The sequence below is a fragment of the Arvicola amphibius genome, chromosome 2 (genome assembly GCF_903992535.2).
Source record: "Arvicola amphibius chromosome 2, mArvAmp1.2, whole genome shotgun sequence".
Classification (NCBI taxonomy): Eukaryota; Metazoa; Chordata; class Mammalia; order Rodentia; family Cricetidae; genus Arvicola; species Arvicola amphibius.
Genome location: NC_052048.2, coordinates 54,149,466 through 54,165,868, shown reverse-complemented (window position 1 = coordinate 54,165,868; position 16,403 = coordinate 54,149,466). Strand labels below are relative to the sequence as shown.

At 43.1% G+C, this 16,403-nt stretch overlaps 1 protein-coding gene across 13 annotated transcripts in view; it reads right to left on the bottom strand.

The window, feature by feature from the left end:
• Magi1 (membrane associated guanylate kinase, WW and PDZ domain containing 1) overlaps positions 1–16,403 on the bottom strand; it is a 609,686-nt gene that overhangs the window by 228,829 nt on the left and 364,454 nt on the right. For all 13 annotated transcript variants that reach the window (XM_038317854.2, XM_038317858.2, XM_038317862.2 and 10 more), the window contains exon 2: positions 11,344–11,460. In XM_038317854.2, the coding sequence (XP_038173782.1) occupies positions 11,344–11,460 (117 nt within the window). The remainder of the gene's footprint in view (positions 1–11,343; positions 11,461–16,403) is intronic.

Below are 16,403 nucleotides of genomic sequence, written 5' to 3'. Positions count from 1 at the left end.
AAGATATAAGTAAGGAGAGGGGAACTTCTGACTCAAGTCATAACAATTTGAAGCCTGACTCTTTGAGACAGGGTCTCATTATATAGCTCATTATATAGGGAGTTCCAGGACTACCAGGGCTAGACAGTGAGACCCTGTCTTGAAAAGACAAATAAACAAACAAACAAGCAACAACAACAACAAAAAAACAAAGATAGAAGCAAAAAATTCTGCCTTTGCCTCCAAGTGCTGGGATTAAAGTCATGTACCACACACCAAGCCTAGGATCTTAATTATTTACTGAGCTGAATTAGGAGTGAAGAACTTGGGTCAGAGCCATGGGGTGGTGATGGAGGAGTGTCTATGTGTTACTTTCATTATTAATAAAGAAACTGCCTTGGCCCTTTAAGAGACAGAAAATTAGGTAGCGGAGTAGACAGAACAGAACTGTGGGAAAAAGGACGCAGAGTTGGGGAGACGCTTCAGGCAGTCGCCATAGCAGTTGTCATGCTTCTCCTCTCTGAGATGGACGCAGGTTAAGAGCTCTCCTGGTAAGCAATCACCTCGTGGTGCTACACAGATTTCTAAATATGGGTTGAAGCAAGATATGAGAATCAACCAATAAGAAGCTACAGATAACGGGCCAGGCAGTGTTTAAAAGAATACAGTTTCCATGTACTTATTTTGGGTAAAGCTAGCCGGGTGGCAGGACACAGTCCACCACTCCATTCTACAGGGTGGCCAGTTCCACCCCAGTCACCCCAGTGGTGTTCTCTAATGTCTGCATTGGCAGCTGGGAAGCTGGCCACAGAAACATCAGGCTGTTTGCAGACCTAGTGCCTAGGACTGCAGAGGAGTTCAGGTAGTTCTGCACTTGCACTGGAAAGTCCAGAAAAGATGGTGATCTGACAGAAAACAAAGTGAGCACCTTCCACAGAGTCATAAAGGGTGTCCTCATCAGGGTAGCATTTCTGTGGAGATGGCAATGGAGTCACCAGTATTTACCAGAGGCCATTTGCAGTTGAAAAAAATTAAAACTCAGGACACTCAGCTCCAGGCTTGCTTTCCAGTGGTCCAGTGCAAATGGCTTCCAGTTTGTTTGTTTGTTTGTTTGTTTTTAAATCACATATTCTAAATGTGATTGGCTGGATGGGAAGTGCACAGTGTTTGGAAAAAACACTGAAGGACTTCTACTGATGAGCAAGATCAGAGGAAAATGTTCCCCCAGGCCTCAACTGTAAAGTCAACCTTCCCATGGTACTCTCCCGGAGAAACGTAATGCAGACCAAGAGTGAATCGGGTTTCCCTATCTTGAGTGACATTCACTCTTGAGTCTGATAAGCTGAACCAGCTTGTGTGTGCTTCCCCGCTTGCCACAGAGTGGGATCCAAGGACCTGCAAGTATCAGTTTCAGAACCAAGATCGTGTTTAAATTTTGTACTGTAAATAAAGGATTAAAAAGAGAAAGAACGAGGAACTCTTTTAATTGGATTTCCAGTAAGTCTGGAGCAGATATTACCTGGATAATACATTATGTCATAATATTTAGAAAGCATCTTTGAGGCATGTACCTCCAAAATGAGTGGTAATTTATTCCGCTCTCTCTCTCCAATTGAGCATCTAGCAGAGTATATACTACAGACCTATAACTTAGAGGTGGTAAAATTTTGAGCAAGCTATCTAACCTTGAATGTGGAGAGTAACAGTACCCTGTTACAGGACCATCAGGAGACAACTATACTGTAGTGGGAGTAAAACCTGCACCCAGCACATGTTCATAATACAATTATCATTCTATAAATACTTTTATACTCATCTAGAATCTCATTAGCAAATCCTTAGAACTAAAAATGATTATTCTTAACTTAATTTTCTAGATTGGCATACACGCAACTACATACCCAAAGTCTAATGAAAACACGACAGTTATGAGCGGGTGTTGTGTGCTGGTGTCTCAGCCCTACAGAACAGGGTAAGAAGGAGAACGTTATCAGCCTCAGTCTCCTTATCTGTGAAGGGTAACAGGAGAATAGAAGTACCTAGCTGACGTGAAACACGCTAACGAAAACCCTTAACACAGACTCATTACTCCACAAGAGAGCCTTGTCTCATGTTATGCACATCTTAGTCTCTGCATTATGACCTATCAAGGTGCTCACCAAATCCCAGCTTTAGAGCAATCTAAAGACGCCGACGTAAACACAGGAAGAATAAACCCAAAATGGAGCATATGCATCCTTTTTCTAATAAATAATAAGTAGGTAATTTATTTCTCCTGGGTATGAGTTGCTTTTCTTTTAAGAATATTTTATCTGGGAGTGATTCCAAATTAGAAGATGTCCAAAGAAAAAAACAGATACCAAGGACACCACATGCCCTCTCCCAGTCACACCCGCTGTTAACAGCCCCGCCTGCTGGCCTGCTCTTTCTTCTCTCTCTCCCTTTCTGTACAGGCAATATATTTTCAGTTGTTTTTCCTCTCGTAAAGAACTGAGATTAGTCGTATCCCCGTGGCGATCTACCCATAAATACGGCAGTGCATATTTCCAGACAGAAGTGGTAACTGGTTAATTATATGTGTGTGGGAATGTGTGGGGGGCTTTGCTGCAGATTAATACAGGGCTGCATGCACTGTGTTAGCCCTGCTACCTACCCAGATAACTAATTTTAAAAGCAGTATGCCATTCACTAATATGACAATTTCATTCCCATTGTGATTGCAATGGAACAATAGGCACTGTCTAGTCTAAATAAAGTCAAATCACATTGAGAAGTTTATTTTACACCTCAGTTTTTCATGTGTGTGTGTGTGAATGAGTGCAGGTATGTGTGTATATGTGAGTGTGAGAGTATGTTGTGTGTGAGTGCAGTTAACTGTGTGCCACGGTGTGCATGAGGAGGTCAAAGGACAACTTCTAGAAGTTTTTTTCCTTCCAATATGGCTCTCAGGGATTGAACTCAGGTCCCTAGACATTCATGATGTGTGTTTTCATTGGCGGAGTCATCTTGCCAGCCCAACAGTTTCTAGAACGGTGCGATGAAACCCATACAGTGTCCCGTAACTGAACGTGGGAGATATGAAACTTTCGGCTCAGTGTGCAACGATTAACAATTAAACTAAAACATGCAACATAGCTGAGGCATGTTCTCCCATGTTTCACTTTGCAATGGCACTGTAGCCTCTGTTCTGAACACTAAATGCAACCTTGCACTGAAATTGCTGTCATCACATAACACCAGCAGCACTGCCTACAGGACCTTGGCTCAGATTTCAGATGCGAGAGGTCCTAAAATACAGCATGTTTACTGTTCACATGAAGTTTTCCGCTCTTATAGGAACATAATTTAGTTATAAAAACAAAAAGCCTTTAAATTTTCCCCACTGTCATTCCTCAGCATGTATCAAATCGGTGTATCCTTGGATGATACTGTGCTGAACTGTTTGATTTTTAAAATTACTGTTTGAGCTGCTCACTTGAGTTTCATTTAAAAAAAAAATGGTTCAATGAATTTTGGTTTTGGATTAGCTCAGAGTTTCCAAACTTTCTAAAATGACCCTAAATATGCTTCTGCTCTTTTGTACTATGTACTTATATAAAATAGTATTCCCAGTACTCAGAATCATAGGATCAATCTGCCGATCAACTATCAAAGAAATGGAAAATGCTCTATACTCTGCATGATCAAACAGTTAGCAAAGATTTAAATCGCTATGTAAGTATGGACAAGCATATCCATCTTGTTAAGGCAAATTTGTTTTCATCTTTAGTAAATGACAAAATATATCTATATGTAGATATAGATATAGATATATCAAATAATTGCTTTAAAATAAGTTGTTGGATGAATTTTTCTCCACACATGCCAATTTGTACACTTATTTTATATATCTATATACCTGGGGTCAGGTAAAAATTTCTCAGGCAAACAGGTTGTAGATAAAAAATAATTAAGAAGTCATTACCTATGACATGGTCCATTTTACATTTTATCATGCGTTCGTGTGTGTGTGTGTTTTCTCTGTATGTATAGCATACAAGTACAGAGGGTCATCAAAGCCAGAGAAGGGCATCAGATGCCCTGAAATTGAAGTTACAGGCCATTTTGGCCTGCCTGATTTGAGTGCTGGAACCAAACCCATGCCCTCTGTAACAGCACAAAGTACTATTAATCCCTTATTTCATCATGGTTTTCAGCAAGACAATCAAACACAAGAGAAAAAGTATCCTTACCCGGACTTTAACATAAATGCTTACAATCCATCAAAACAGCTAGAAAATGTGTTGTATTTTTGTGGGGGTTTACGGGGTATGTGCATTGTTTCTGTTTTGTTTTGGTGTCGTCCAGGCTAGCCTCAAACTCCCTGAGCTCTATGCTACTAAGTACATCTATGCTATTGCTGCACCTGCTGGCACCATCCACCACTGACAACAAAACCCAGCCTTCTCAGCTTTCTAGCATGAGCTGAATGCCAGCGCTCTCCGGGCCTTGAGCACCAGATTGAGACTGGTGGAGCATCCAGCCTGTGGACTGAGCAGTTACAGACACTGTCAGCCTCTGAAGAGTGTGAACAGCCGCTGCTGGGCTACCCAGCCAGCAGTATGGAAACCGACCTATTCATTCCTGCTGTAATGCATATTAATTCGATTGATTCTGATCCTCTAGGGCACCCTGACTAACAGCATCACCATGCCCAGTTTTACGTAATGCTAGGGATCAAACCCAAAGGGTAGGAGTGGGAAGCTCATGGATGCTGGGGGAGCACTCAACTCACTGAGCCACACACCCAGCCCTATTTGCACTTGTTTCTACTGAACATGCTTGACACAAGGAGAATCTGGGCAAAATACAATGCGTTTTATTCTCTGGACTGAAATGTTTTTTGAAAAACTAAACTAGAGTAAAATCTTCTCTGACATAACAGGCGGTGAGGCCACTATGGGAACTCTCATGTACCTTCAAAAATTACTGGGAAAATTGCTTTATAATTCTAACGGATCTTGATGGAAAATGTCAGCTAAAATTATAAAGCAATTAAATAAATGAACACAGCTGCCAAATAGATACATTAGGATCCTGGACGGAGCCAAGGACTAAGCCATATGTTATTAAGAGGAGATACTTTATGATTCGGTACATACATTTAAAAAAACTGACCTTCAAGGAGACGGGAGGCAAAGAAGCAAAGCCAGAGCCTGGGGTTTGGCAGTCTTTAGAAATGGGTTTGTGCTTGAGTTCAATCATTAATAAACTGGGTACCGGCACAGACCACTGACTGAAGCGGTCCACTCTTCTCTCGTTACATACCCTAAGAATACATGAACTACAATAGTAACAAACTACGTCACATCCTCAGAGGGGGCTTCACACAGAGGGGAGTGGCCTCCTCTCACTCACGCCTCTGTCAAGGGACCAAACAGCAAGAAGGCTCTTGCTGGATTCAGACCTTTGGTACCTCCAGATGTGAGTGATACTGATTTCTTTACATTCCCTAGTCCGGAGTCTTCCTGAGGTAGCTACAGCCTAAAGAGAACTTGAAAATGAGCAGCAATGCTAATTTTGGAAATTCATGTCAGTAGGGAGAAGGACTGGCCTCGGCGGATGACCTTCAGGTAGAAGATCCCAGTCCTGTGCAACATTCTCACACTGCGACACAGCATTGCTATCTACAGATAGCACACTTGAGTACAACAGCATTACCGAAACAAAACAAGACAGCAACAACATCAAAAACATGTCAGAATATAAGTTTCTGATTTTGTGTCAGGCTGGGACACCGACAGCTCTCCTAGGACACACGCGGTCTGTTGGTCACAGGTTGGACATGCTGACAGATGACTTGGGAAGAGGAGGCTAACTCCCAGAGAGTCAGCATCTCCGTGTCAAGCACCACTGACACAAAGGCAGTGAGGGATCCAGGGGAGCAGAGTGAGACCTGGTTTGAGGTCGGACCCACCTTTGTGGTGATGCTCTTCTGCGCATTACCACACTACTTGTTAAATAAACCAGATGATATGGCAGGCTAAGGGTTAAAACACACACAGATGACAGGATAGAAGGGCAATCTATGTGAACTGTACAAATCACAAAAGAGCACCTGAGACACAGAAAGAGTCACAAAATAAGTGACTATCAAGTTATGAATCAGGCTAGGACTTGCAAAGAGCAAATATATATATATATATATATATATATATATATAAATCATTTTAGGCAGCACTTTGATTAATAGAGTCACAGTCACAACAGTCCTCAGATGCTTACAGACCTCTCTACAAAATTCAATGAAAACCACTTCATTAACATCAAACACAACCTGAACATCAGACACACATTCCAGAAGACGGTCAGCATCAGCTTCGTTGCTCTTGTTATACTCTATCATTAGCTCTCATTATTAAAGACCATGGCATAATGGGCTGATTTCAAACAAGCCAAGGTGGAAACAACAGCCTAAGAGAAAACTAATAGGTTCAAACAGTCACCAAAGTGGCTCTCTGCATCATGGCTCTCTACATGATGGGGGAAAAAGGGGTTAATGTTGGCAGATGCTCAACTGTCTATCTGAATATGGCACCTCTATAAATAAAGAACAAGGTCACCCATTTATCACATCAAAATTAAAATGTCTTGGAGACCAAACACAGTCTCTCTGTAAACTCCTCCAAGTTAATAACCAATACCTCTTAGGCAGGTTACAATGGCCTCATTATCACAGAGAGCCTTGATCAACAAAACAATAAGCTGCAAAACAGGCTCCTTCCCTCCTTCAGGAGACATTCCTTTGCCTGTGTGGAAAAATGAGCCCCTCAGAGCAGAGCCCCCAGAGGCGGGAGGCAGGAGGGGGTGCACTCAGCATTCCAGAGAGGCCACATTGCTGAATGAGCCAAGAGCTGCATCTTGCCTCTCACTCTGACAGCAGCGGCAAGGCAAATGACAAGCCCCATCAGGTAAGGTATTTATCCTCACACGGAATGCGGCCACTTCAAAGCAACCATCTCAGCGGCTGTCACATCAGCTAAGACAAGAAGTCACAAAACGGGAAGGCTATCATTGAGGGAGGTGCAGCAATAGAGACTGTAATTAAGAACTGCTGCAAAGCGCTCCTTAGCATCATGCTCAGGATGGCTTGGATTACCTGCCAACTCACCAATGAAGTCCTTACCAGCCTGTCTCTGAGGGGAGCAACCTTCTGAGCAGCCTTTCAATCTGGAAGCCTAAGCAAAAGTCACTCTTAAGGGCTGTGAATGCAGACTCAAGAAAGAAACACCAACCTGCTCTGTTCATTCACTCATCAAATAGTTATCTCACTATTCAGTCACCAGTGAGAGATGCAGAGGTCACCAAGGGAGATACGCCACCTGACTCGGCAAAGATAGATCTAAAAGGGCAGACAGACACACAGTAGGAACCATAGCTCAGGTAGGCCTTGAGAGCCCTAAGGATGACACCTGTCCCAGTGAAGGAGATTAGGCAGAACTTCAAGGGAGAAGAGGCATCCAGGCTGAACCTTAAAATGAAGTAAGGAGCCGGCCAGAGAAGGCAATGTGTACCCACAGAAGAAGGCGTTTGTATGCTGGAGACAGGAAGACATCTGTGTGGCTGAAGCACCAGGCAGGGCTGGGTAATGGCTGCATGTGCTTCAGAACAGCTACAAACAGGGCAGAAGACAGAATGGTAAACTTAGAACATGGTGAGATGCTGCGCGTGTGTGCATGTGTGTGTGTGTGTGTGTGTGTGTGTGTGTGTGTGTGTGTTTGAGAGAGGGAGGGAGGGAGGGAGGGAGGGAGGGAGGGAGGAGAAAAGGAGGAAGGGAGGGAGGGAGGGAGGGAGGGAAGGACGGAGGAAGGGAGGGAGGGAGGGAGGGAGGGAGGGAGAGAGAGAGAGAGAGAGAGAGAGAGAGAGAGAGAGAGAGAGAGAGAGAGAGAGAGAGAGACTACATTACATGGTTCTCACAGCCAGGAAGCTGGTCATGCCAATAAGAACCTAGTTCTAGTTGAGTAAAGACCACTACCTTCCATTTAACGAGCATCAAAGGGGTTCTGTGGGCTGCACGAGGCCACAGAGCTAGCAGAGCAACCCTCAGACTCTTACTCCTTTTGCAATTAGCTGTCTTTTCTGTAATTACTTTTCCCCTAGGAAGGGGGGAGTGATCTTCAGGGGTAAATATAATTGAGTTCTACCATGATGACCTTCTCCTTCTACCGTAGAAACAAAGTTCTTGAATGAAGAGAAAAACAAAAGAGATAACAGCTGCAACAAAAATGGGACTGCATGAAGGCATTCACAGGTGACATGGGTGGTATGGGAATTATAATACAATGACAGTGCTCAAAATTAAAATAATAGCCACAGAGGGGGTGAGCAGTGAGCAGCATGGTATTTCCAAGTGTAGCTGTGCAGAAGTTCAGTTGTTCCTCTGCTTATCGATAGAGCAGACGATTGCCACACATAGGACTGAGCTCTGAGCTGTGACAGCATCGCAATACACATGCTGAGGATGTCAAGATGACTCGGGACTAGAGGAGCTTTCTCTCTTCACTGCCAATGGCCAATACATGTTCTACAATGTGGGGAACATAAATTCAACCCCCTTCTAGCATTTACCTGCTCATGAGGCCACCCTCTCACACACTGAGGTCAGGGCGTATCAGCCTATGGAGGTTTCAGAATGCAACAGATCTCAGGAACTTTTGTTCCTGTTACAACACAAGGAGGACTGATTCTCCCCATCCACAGCTCCCAAAGCCACTCACACAAGGCACTGGTCAAGAAAGACCTCTGCTTTGCCAGGCAGTGGGCCAAAGAGTCAAAATAAACACACATAGGGACAGACTATTCCAAGCCAGCCACCGAATCCTACATCACTATATTCAACTCAAGTTAAAAACTACATCACAGGCAGGGAGGGAGCTCAGTAGGCAAAGCGTTTACTAGACAATCATGAGGGCCTGTACCCACAGTTTAGAAAGGCAGATGTGGTGACACAGGCTTGCATTCCTAGTGCTAAGTAGGTGGAGACATGTGGATCCCTGTAACTCTCTGGGTAGCCAGCCGAGCTTGAATGGTAAGTCCCAAGTCCCAGTGAGGGACCCAGAGGGACCCAAGGTTTCAGCACCTGGGGGAATGACATAAAAAATGGGCCTCTGAACTCGACTTATACACTTGTGCATGTGGGTGGACATGCATGTGCATAACATACATACATGCTTGCACATATATACATATACACACATACATGCATACACACACAGAGCACACTAGGCACAAAAAATAAACCTCATTTTCTGCTACTTTATAATTGGATCGGTACAGCGAATTGTATCTTCTTTTTCAGTCCAAACACGAATTTCACTTTCCAAATTCCTGATCTACTACTAGTTTCGTACAAATAGGACATCAGTAACAAATGGTTTTTTAAGAAAAGACAAACATTATTCTTCCATTGTTTTTTAAAAAAAACTGAGTCTTTTGGACCTACTTTCTAAATAGTGGCACACTTAAAATCAAGCCATGTAGCTCATAGTCAAGTCCAAGAGATTGGATGGGGAGGGTAGAATTAATGGGAAAGCTTGTCAAAAATGTAACCATGGTAACACCACAGATGCATCAAGCAATGGTGTGCTAATTTGCTTCATCCCCATTTCTTAAAGTGAAATCTATGTAGGGGAAAAAAATCACATGGAGAACAATCATGAGTCTGCAATTACTGAATTTGGCAAAGTTGCATTCAACCTGCGACCATAACTTACAGGCAGTCACAGGACAGATCAAAAATGGCCCTAGGATGTTCATGAGCCAAAAAGATGAGGTTCTGCTATGAACTCCCCCATGACCCTGTTTCCTCTCCTGTTTCAGAAGTTTGGTGTATGTAACATGGGCCAGTGTGACAGAGGAGGAGCAAGCTGGATAATACAGCCTCAGTTCTGCTGCCCAGAGTCACATCCTCACTCAAAACTGGGTTACTAGATCAATAAAAACGGGATGAAAATCCCGACCCTATCTGCAAGACTAGAATTAGGAATTGCAATGAATCTAATTACATATGGAATCATTAATCCCAATAATATCCTTGAAAGTTTTCAATTCAAAATGGAAAAGCTGAGATAGTGAGGGCAACTAAGTCACGTTAACAGGTCACCTCTTCTCGGTCAGATGCGGCTGCCAGTGAGTAAAGAGGGGACTACAGAGTGCTGCCCAAGGTCCCTACAGTATTCCTCTTCCCCGCAGAGCCTTGATTTACTACCAAGCAAAATGGAGGGCAACGGATTATTCTAGAAACTTACTTCCTAAGGTTCTCAAATCTATTCAAAGTCTTTGGTCAGTCACACTTGTGACTTTATGGTGACATCAGCCAACACGGGCAGTCTACCACATTACTTCCAAAGTATATTTAAAGAAAAACATTTCTAGACAACAGATCACAGCAAGAGGAGGACTCTGTAAATATTAAAGTATTCTTCCTCTAGGAGGCAGTGTCTCAAAAATGGTGCCTCTAAAAACTCTTTCAAACTTCAAAGAACCAAGTGACAGAAAGCAGAAAGTAAAAGTCCCAGTACTAAAACCAGAATCACTCTTTCCTTGAAGTGTGAACGGAATCCAATAAATACCATGTCTTCCCAAGAGGCAGAGAGGTAAGATCAGCCTGTTCACGGCCACCGTGCGTTCATGTCCCACTCTAAGGCAGCTGTCAATTATCCACTCCCAGCGGACCAACCCACGGCCTGCTTGTCCTGACCCTGCAGGTTTCCCTTTCAGAGGCCTGATGGTCTATATCTGGCTTGCTCAAATTTGGTTGCACTGAACATTTTTTTAGAATTTTAATCTGTGAAAATCCTTCTTTTTCCCTACAATCCAGACATGGGGGTTTTCAAATCTGGTTGTAGGGCCGGAGAGTGACTGTGGCACTCTCCCACCGAGGGCTGTTAAAGACACAGGGGCCTCCACCCTGCTCAGTCTCAGGGTCTCTGCCTGGCTCACTCCATTAAACACAATGACACTTCCATTTCTGGAGGCTTCACCCCGCCAAGGCTTTGCGAACTGTTTACACGCTTCAGCCCCTCTACACTTCACAGCAGTTCCATGGAGCTAGCATGACCGACACAGTCTTTACACAGATCGGACAGTGAGCTCACGAAAGGTAATTTGCCCAGCATTTAAAACTAGTAAGTAGCAGAGTCAAATGGAAATCCAGTCACACAGTCACACCATGATATCATGCTGTCTTTCCCACTGTCAACCATCATTAGGTGGACTCAGTGCTAAGTGTGCCAGAACCATCAGCTGAGCTTCCTTCTCCTCTTTCCATATACGTGAGCGCGCGCACTCACACACAGCAGTGAGACACTAAAATCAGCTACTTACAAGGCACGGCATGGCGGTAGAGGTTGTCCCTTATGGTCTGCTGGAGCTCATGATCCGGAGACCCCTTCTGGAACCGCTGGTTGAGAAAGTGCCGCAGGTCCTTGGTGAGCCTTCCTCCTGGAGGAAATACACAAAACAGGCAAAGCATATCAACAAGAGAGGGCTTTCTGAACAGTGAGCAGTCAGAGCTGTGTGTGAGGAAGCAGCATCCTGCAAACGCAGCCAGCGAGACCCTCAGCCACAGTGAGGAAGGGCTTCCGTTTCCCTCTGCGGGGGATACAGCCAGGGGAAGGCGACAAAGAGAAAACAGCATGGAAACAACTAAGGTATGGGCCTTATCACATGCAATACCAGATAGCTGAGTAACAGAGGATTTCCTCTGGGCCTTGCATTTAAGTGCGTGCCAGTGACATTAGCAGACACTCTCAGAGGAAGAATGACCAGCTGAAACTTCCAAGAGGACAATCTAGCAAGAGCTGTCAAATAGTAAAGCATTCTTCCCTGGTTACACTTGCAAGCCGGCTCAGAACTCCAGTGTAATTTACTATAGCAAATAAATAAAAGTAAAAGCAAGCAAAGAAACAATGTACAAACAACAAAAAGAAACTGATTCAGAAAAGCTCAGCCCACCTGCATAGTAACTGCTAAGAATATGTCAGCTACACCTCCACATGCCAATCGCAGGGAGGGAGCTTGGAAAATAGCCTTCAAGGTCTGAACCCGGTTTGTATTTTTAAACTTTATTTAACTGGCATATAAAAGCAGAAAAATAAAAAACCCTTACATCTTAAGTACAAAGGAGTATACCATGTGATGTTTAAGCACAAGCATACACTGCACAATGGTTAAGGGAGCTGTCATTTGTATACAGTGAAAACTTTCAGAATCCATCCTTCTAGCTTTCAAAGTGTAGACTACTGTACAATTATTTCCCAGTATCTCAGTAGGGGCAAACTAGTTTCTTGTTTCAACCCAAATAGGACAAGGTATCTCCTGCAAACCTTTCCCCTTGCATCTTCCAGGCCACTGGTAAACACCATTCGACCACTCTCCTCTCAATTAGCATGAAACCAGCTTTTATTGCCCATGCATGAGTTGAGATCATGGGTGTAACTTGTCTGTCTTTATGACTCCTTTTGTGTGAAAAAGAATTCTAAATAGGAAATGGACTGAGGCACAGTTTAGCCAAATTGAGACTTAGTTCAATCCCCAGAATCAAATAAAAACAACAAAATACATAACTACAAAATAAAAAAAAATAAGAACACATATTATTAAAAGGAACCTTTAAAAAAAAAACAGCCATGTCCTCTAGAGTACAAGACTTAAGTAGAGAAAGGAGACCACCTTCTTCATTTTCTGGATAAATAACTACTGATATATACATCTCCACACGCTCCACTGCCTTTCAAATGCAAGGTACTCATTGTTTTTTTTTATTGCTGTTTGAGCCACAGTTAACTGTGTCTTTATTTCCTTGAAATCTTATATACTTAGTAGAACAAAAGTTTTCAATGTTGCAAAAAAAGTGTCATAGAAAAGAGAATTTGAAAGAATTGTAAAAGAGATAGATAAAGATGCTACAGAGATGGCTAAACAAAAAGAATAAGCTTATCTTTCCAGGTGTGCAGTGGTAGTGTAGATTTTAATCCTAGAACTCTTGAGACAAAGGCAGGCTGGTCTAAGTTCAGGCCAGTTTCTTAATACACAGAGTGAGTTCCAGGACAGTCAGAGCTACAGATCATTTTGCAGACCATCCCTGTCATCTGGGTATCTTGTTTCTTTAAGAGACAAGCTCTGCCACCCCCAATCTTCCTGCAACCCCTTCCCCACAGAGGCAAGTTAATCTTGAGCCTTCTCTCCTCCTATGCTCTCACTCTACTGCCTCTCTTCCTTCTCCCCTTCTCTCTACCCTCTTTCCTCTTTCTCTGTCCCCCTTCTCTCTCTCCCCTTCTCCCCTCCCCTCCATAACCCTTTACTCTTATACCGTTCCAAATACACACTAAATAGACTCTATACCCAAGCTCTCTCTGCATGGCGCATCTGTCTTTCTCCTATCCACCCTCCAGGGGACCTGCCAGGGTTGAGCCTCTGATTATCTTTCATTAGTGCTGAAAATCTTTCAGAGAAATCTTTACTCGGAAAAACAAAACAAAACAACAACACTTTTTATAGGTGAATTGCCGGGCAGTGGTGGCAAACGCCTTTAATCCCAGTACTTGGGAGGCAGAGGTAGGTGAATCTCTGTAAGTTCGAGACCAGCCTGGTTTACAAGAGCTAGTTCCAGGACAGCCTCTAATGCTACAGGGCTCGAAAAAAAAAACCAAAAAAAAAAAAAAAAAAAAAACCAAAAAAAAAAAAACAAAAAAACCCAAACAAACAAACAAAAAACCCAACAACAACAACACAGAGTGTCTTCCAGTTTTAGACAAAATGAAAAGCAGGCCTAGATATTTCCAGTCTTAGTGGAACAACACAGCCACTGGTCACCATGTGAGCCACAGAAGTCCTTGAAGCGCCTTCTCTATGCTCAAAAGAGTCATCCAGGACCAGGACAGTGATGCAACGTGATGCTGTTTCCTACTATGGCAAGAAACTACTGGTCTGCTGCTCATTCTGGCACCAACTCATGAAACTGCACCACAACCAAGGTTCAAGCTGTCAAGAGAAAAATATGTACACTAATAATCAAACTCAACACCATTCAATAGTTAATCACCTAGTGATGAATGAAGTAAGCACTGCCTTACCTGCTCCCTAGGCAAATAGACAGACAGACAGACAGGATGTTTCAAAAGTTCAGAAAAGAACACACACACACACACACACACACACACACACGATGCTGACACATACCTAGGTGATAAGAACATACAAACTCAAATCACAAGGAGATCCCACTACATAGTTAGCAGAAGAACAGAATTCAAAGGTGAAAATAAATTTCACCTTTTGGCAAGATATAAAACAAGGTTTTATATACAGCTAGTGGGTGTGTAAGGAGGCTCAGCCTCATAAGAACACAATTTAACAATACTTCATTAAGACAAATTTGCACAGAAAAAAGGAATGAACAATTTCACTAAAAATGAAGAACACGAAAGTAAGTCCACAAAAAGAAAACAAGTGAATTGATCAGCCCTAAATTATAAACAATCCAAATATTTATCCAGAGGCAATGAAAGAAATGATATGTTTAATTAAGTGCTGCACAGCACTTAAAAAGGAGACACTACAAATACAAATCAATACTGATAATTCTCAAGAATTTAACATTGAACAGAGACACAGAAGGGAACAAAACTTCATCCATAAAGTTTTTAACATGTCCCCCCATAATAGAGGGAAACAAAGACTAAGCAGAACAGCATGAAGGTACGGAGCACCTGGATCTACGGAGTACAGAGATGTTTCCTTATGTACAAGTTAACATAAGCATACATCATGAAGGCTATTGAGAAACACTATACTACATTCTATGTGTCCACAACAACCACAATAATTATCTCCAAATAGTTTTTAAAAATAATTTATTTAACTTTATTTTATGTGCATTGGTGTAAGGGTGTCAGATCCCCTGGAACTGGAGTTACAAACAGATGTGAGCTGTCATGTGGGTGCTGGGAACTGAACCTGGGTCCTCTGTATTGAAGGCCAGTGCTCTTAACTGCTGACTCTAGCCCTCCAAATGACTTCTTAAGAAACAGAGAAGACAATGAACTCCTTGAGGGGCGTGCCAACTGACTGGTTGTGTGATATAACACAGGTGCTACGCATCAGAACGCACAGATACATCCAGGAAACACAGCTAGGCAGGGTGGCTGCTGAGTGGGTCCCATTGCGCTAGATGCTTAGGTCCTGGATTCATTAGGGAGCCAACCAGAAAGAACAGGGCAAATGCTGGCAGTGAACAAACAGAGGCCCAGGTATGGACCCAGCTCCATTATTCCCGGCTCATGAGCCTCTCTTCTCTCACTCGTAAAAATAGAGCAATGATATAATAGTGGCCACATCACATGGCTGCTGTCAACAGCAGAGGGGATGACATGCTGGCACAGTGCAGGGCAGAGTGGAAGCACTTAATGAAAGACAAAAGCTGCAGGTCACCACAGTGTCAAGTGGGCAGTTTCTGAGGTGAGGGGGAAAAAAACAAAATCTAGCCCAAACATGAATTAGCATTCCTTTTCAAAAGTTAAAAAAATATCACATAAGTATGAATGTTGTTCAAAGGGTTAGAAACAGCAGGAGACAAACCATAACACAAGAGAGTTGGACTAAAGGATATTTCCAGTGCTACTAGACTTGGGTGACAATCTTTGTGTGCTAGAACAGTGAGTTCTTAGGTAAAGTGGGGCTGAGGATCAGGAAGGAATGCTAACTGGTAAATCACTGGTAGGTGTGATAATCACGCTTGCTCAACTCTAGCCCCAACGGTAAGGCACTCTTGAATGATACCGAAAGAAAAATGCTGCCCAGCTGTCTACAATCTAGGTGATTCCTGACTGGAAAACTCCTATCGAACTGATAAGACATTGACAGAGCCAGGGAGGTGGCTCAGTGAGCAACGGTGTTTGCTGCCACGGCAGAGTTCAGTCCCTAGAACCCACATGGTAGGAGAGAACCAATTGCTGCTGCTGTTGCCTAACACCTTTGCCGTGACACTTGTGCTCCCCCGCCCACATGCCCACGCAGAAAAATAAAAACTTAAGAGGCACTGAACACATCTGAACTATGTGTAGCAAAGAGGTCTGTATATCTAAATACACCATTAGGGAGCAAAACGAATTTCAGAGAACATACGGGACCCATTAGTTTGTTCCCTATATGTGACATAGGTGCATATCTATAGTCACCATCAAGATAAACCAGAGGTTTTCTGCCAGATTGTCCTTGATCTTAGGCTCTCAGTTATGGTTTATGGGCATCAGACCGAAACTCCTCTCTTCTGTAAATGTGCAAAGGGCAGGGTTAACTACGCTGCCAGTTAACATTTACTCTGCATTCCCTGACATTTGGAGGAGCAAAGCTTCCACCTTCACATTCCATTAAGGATACTGTAC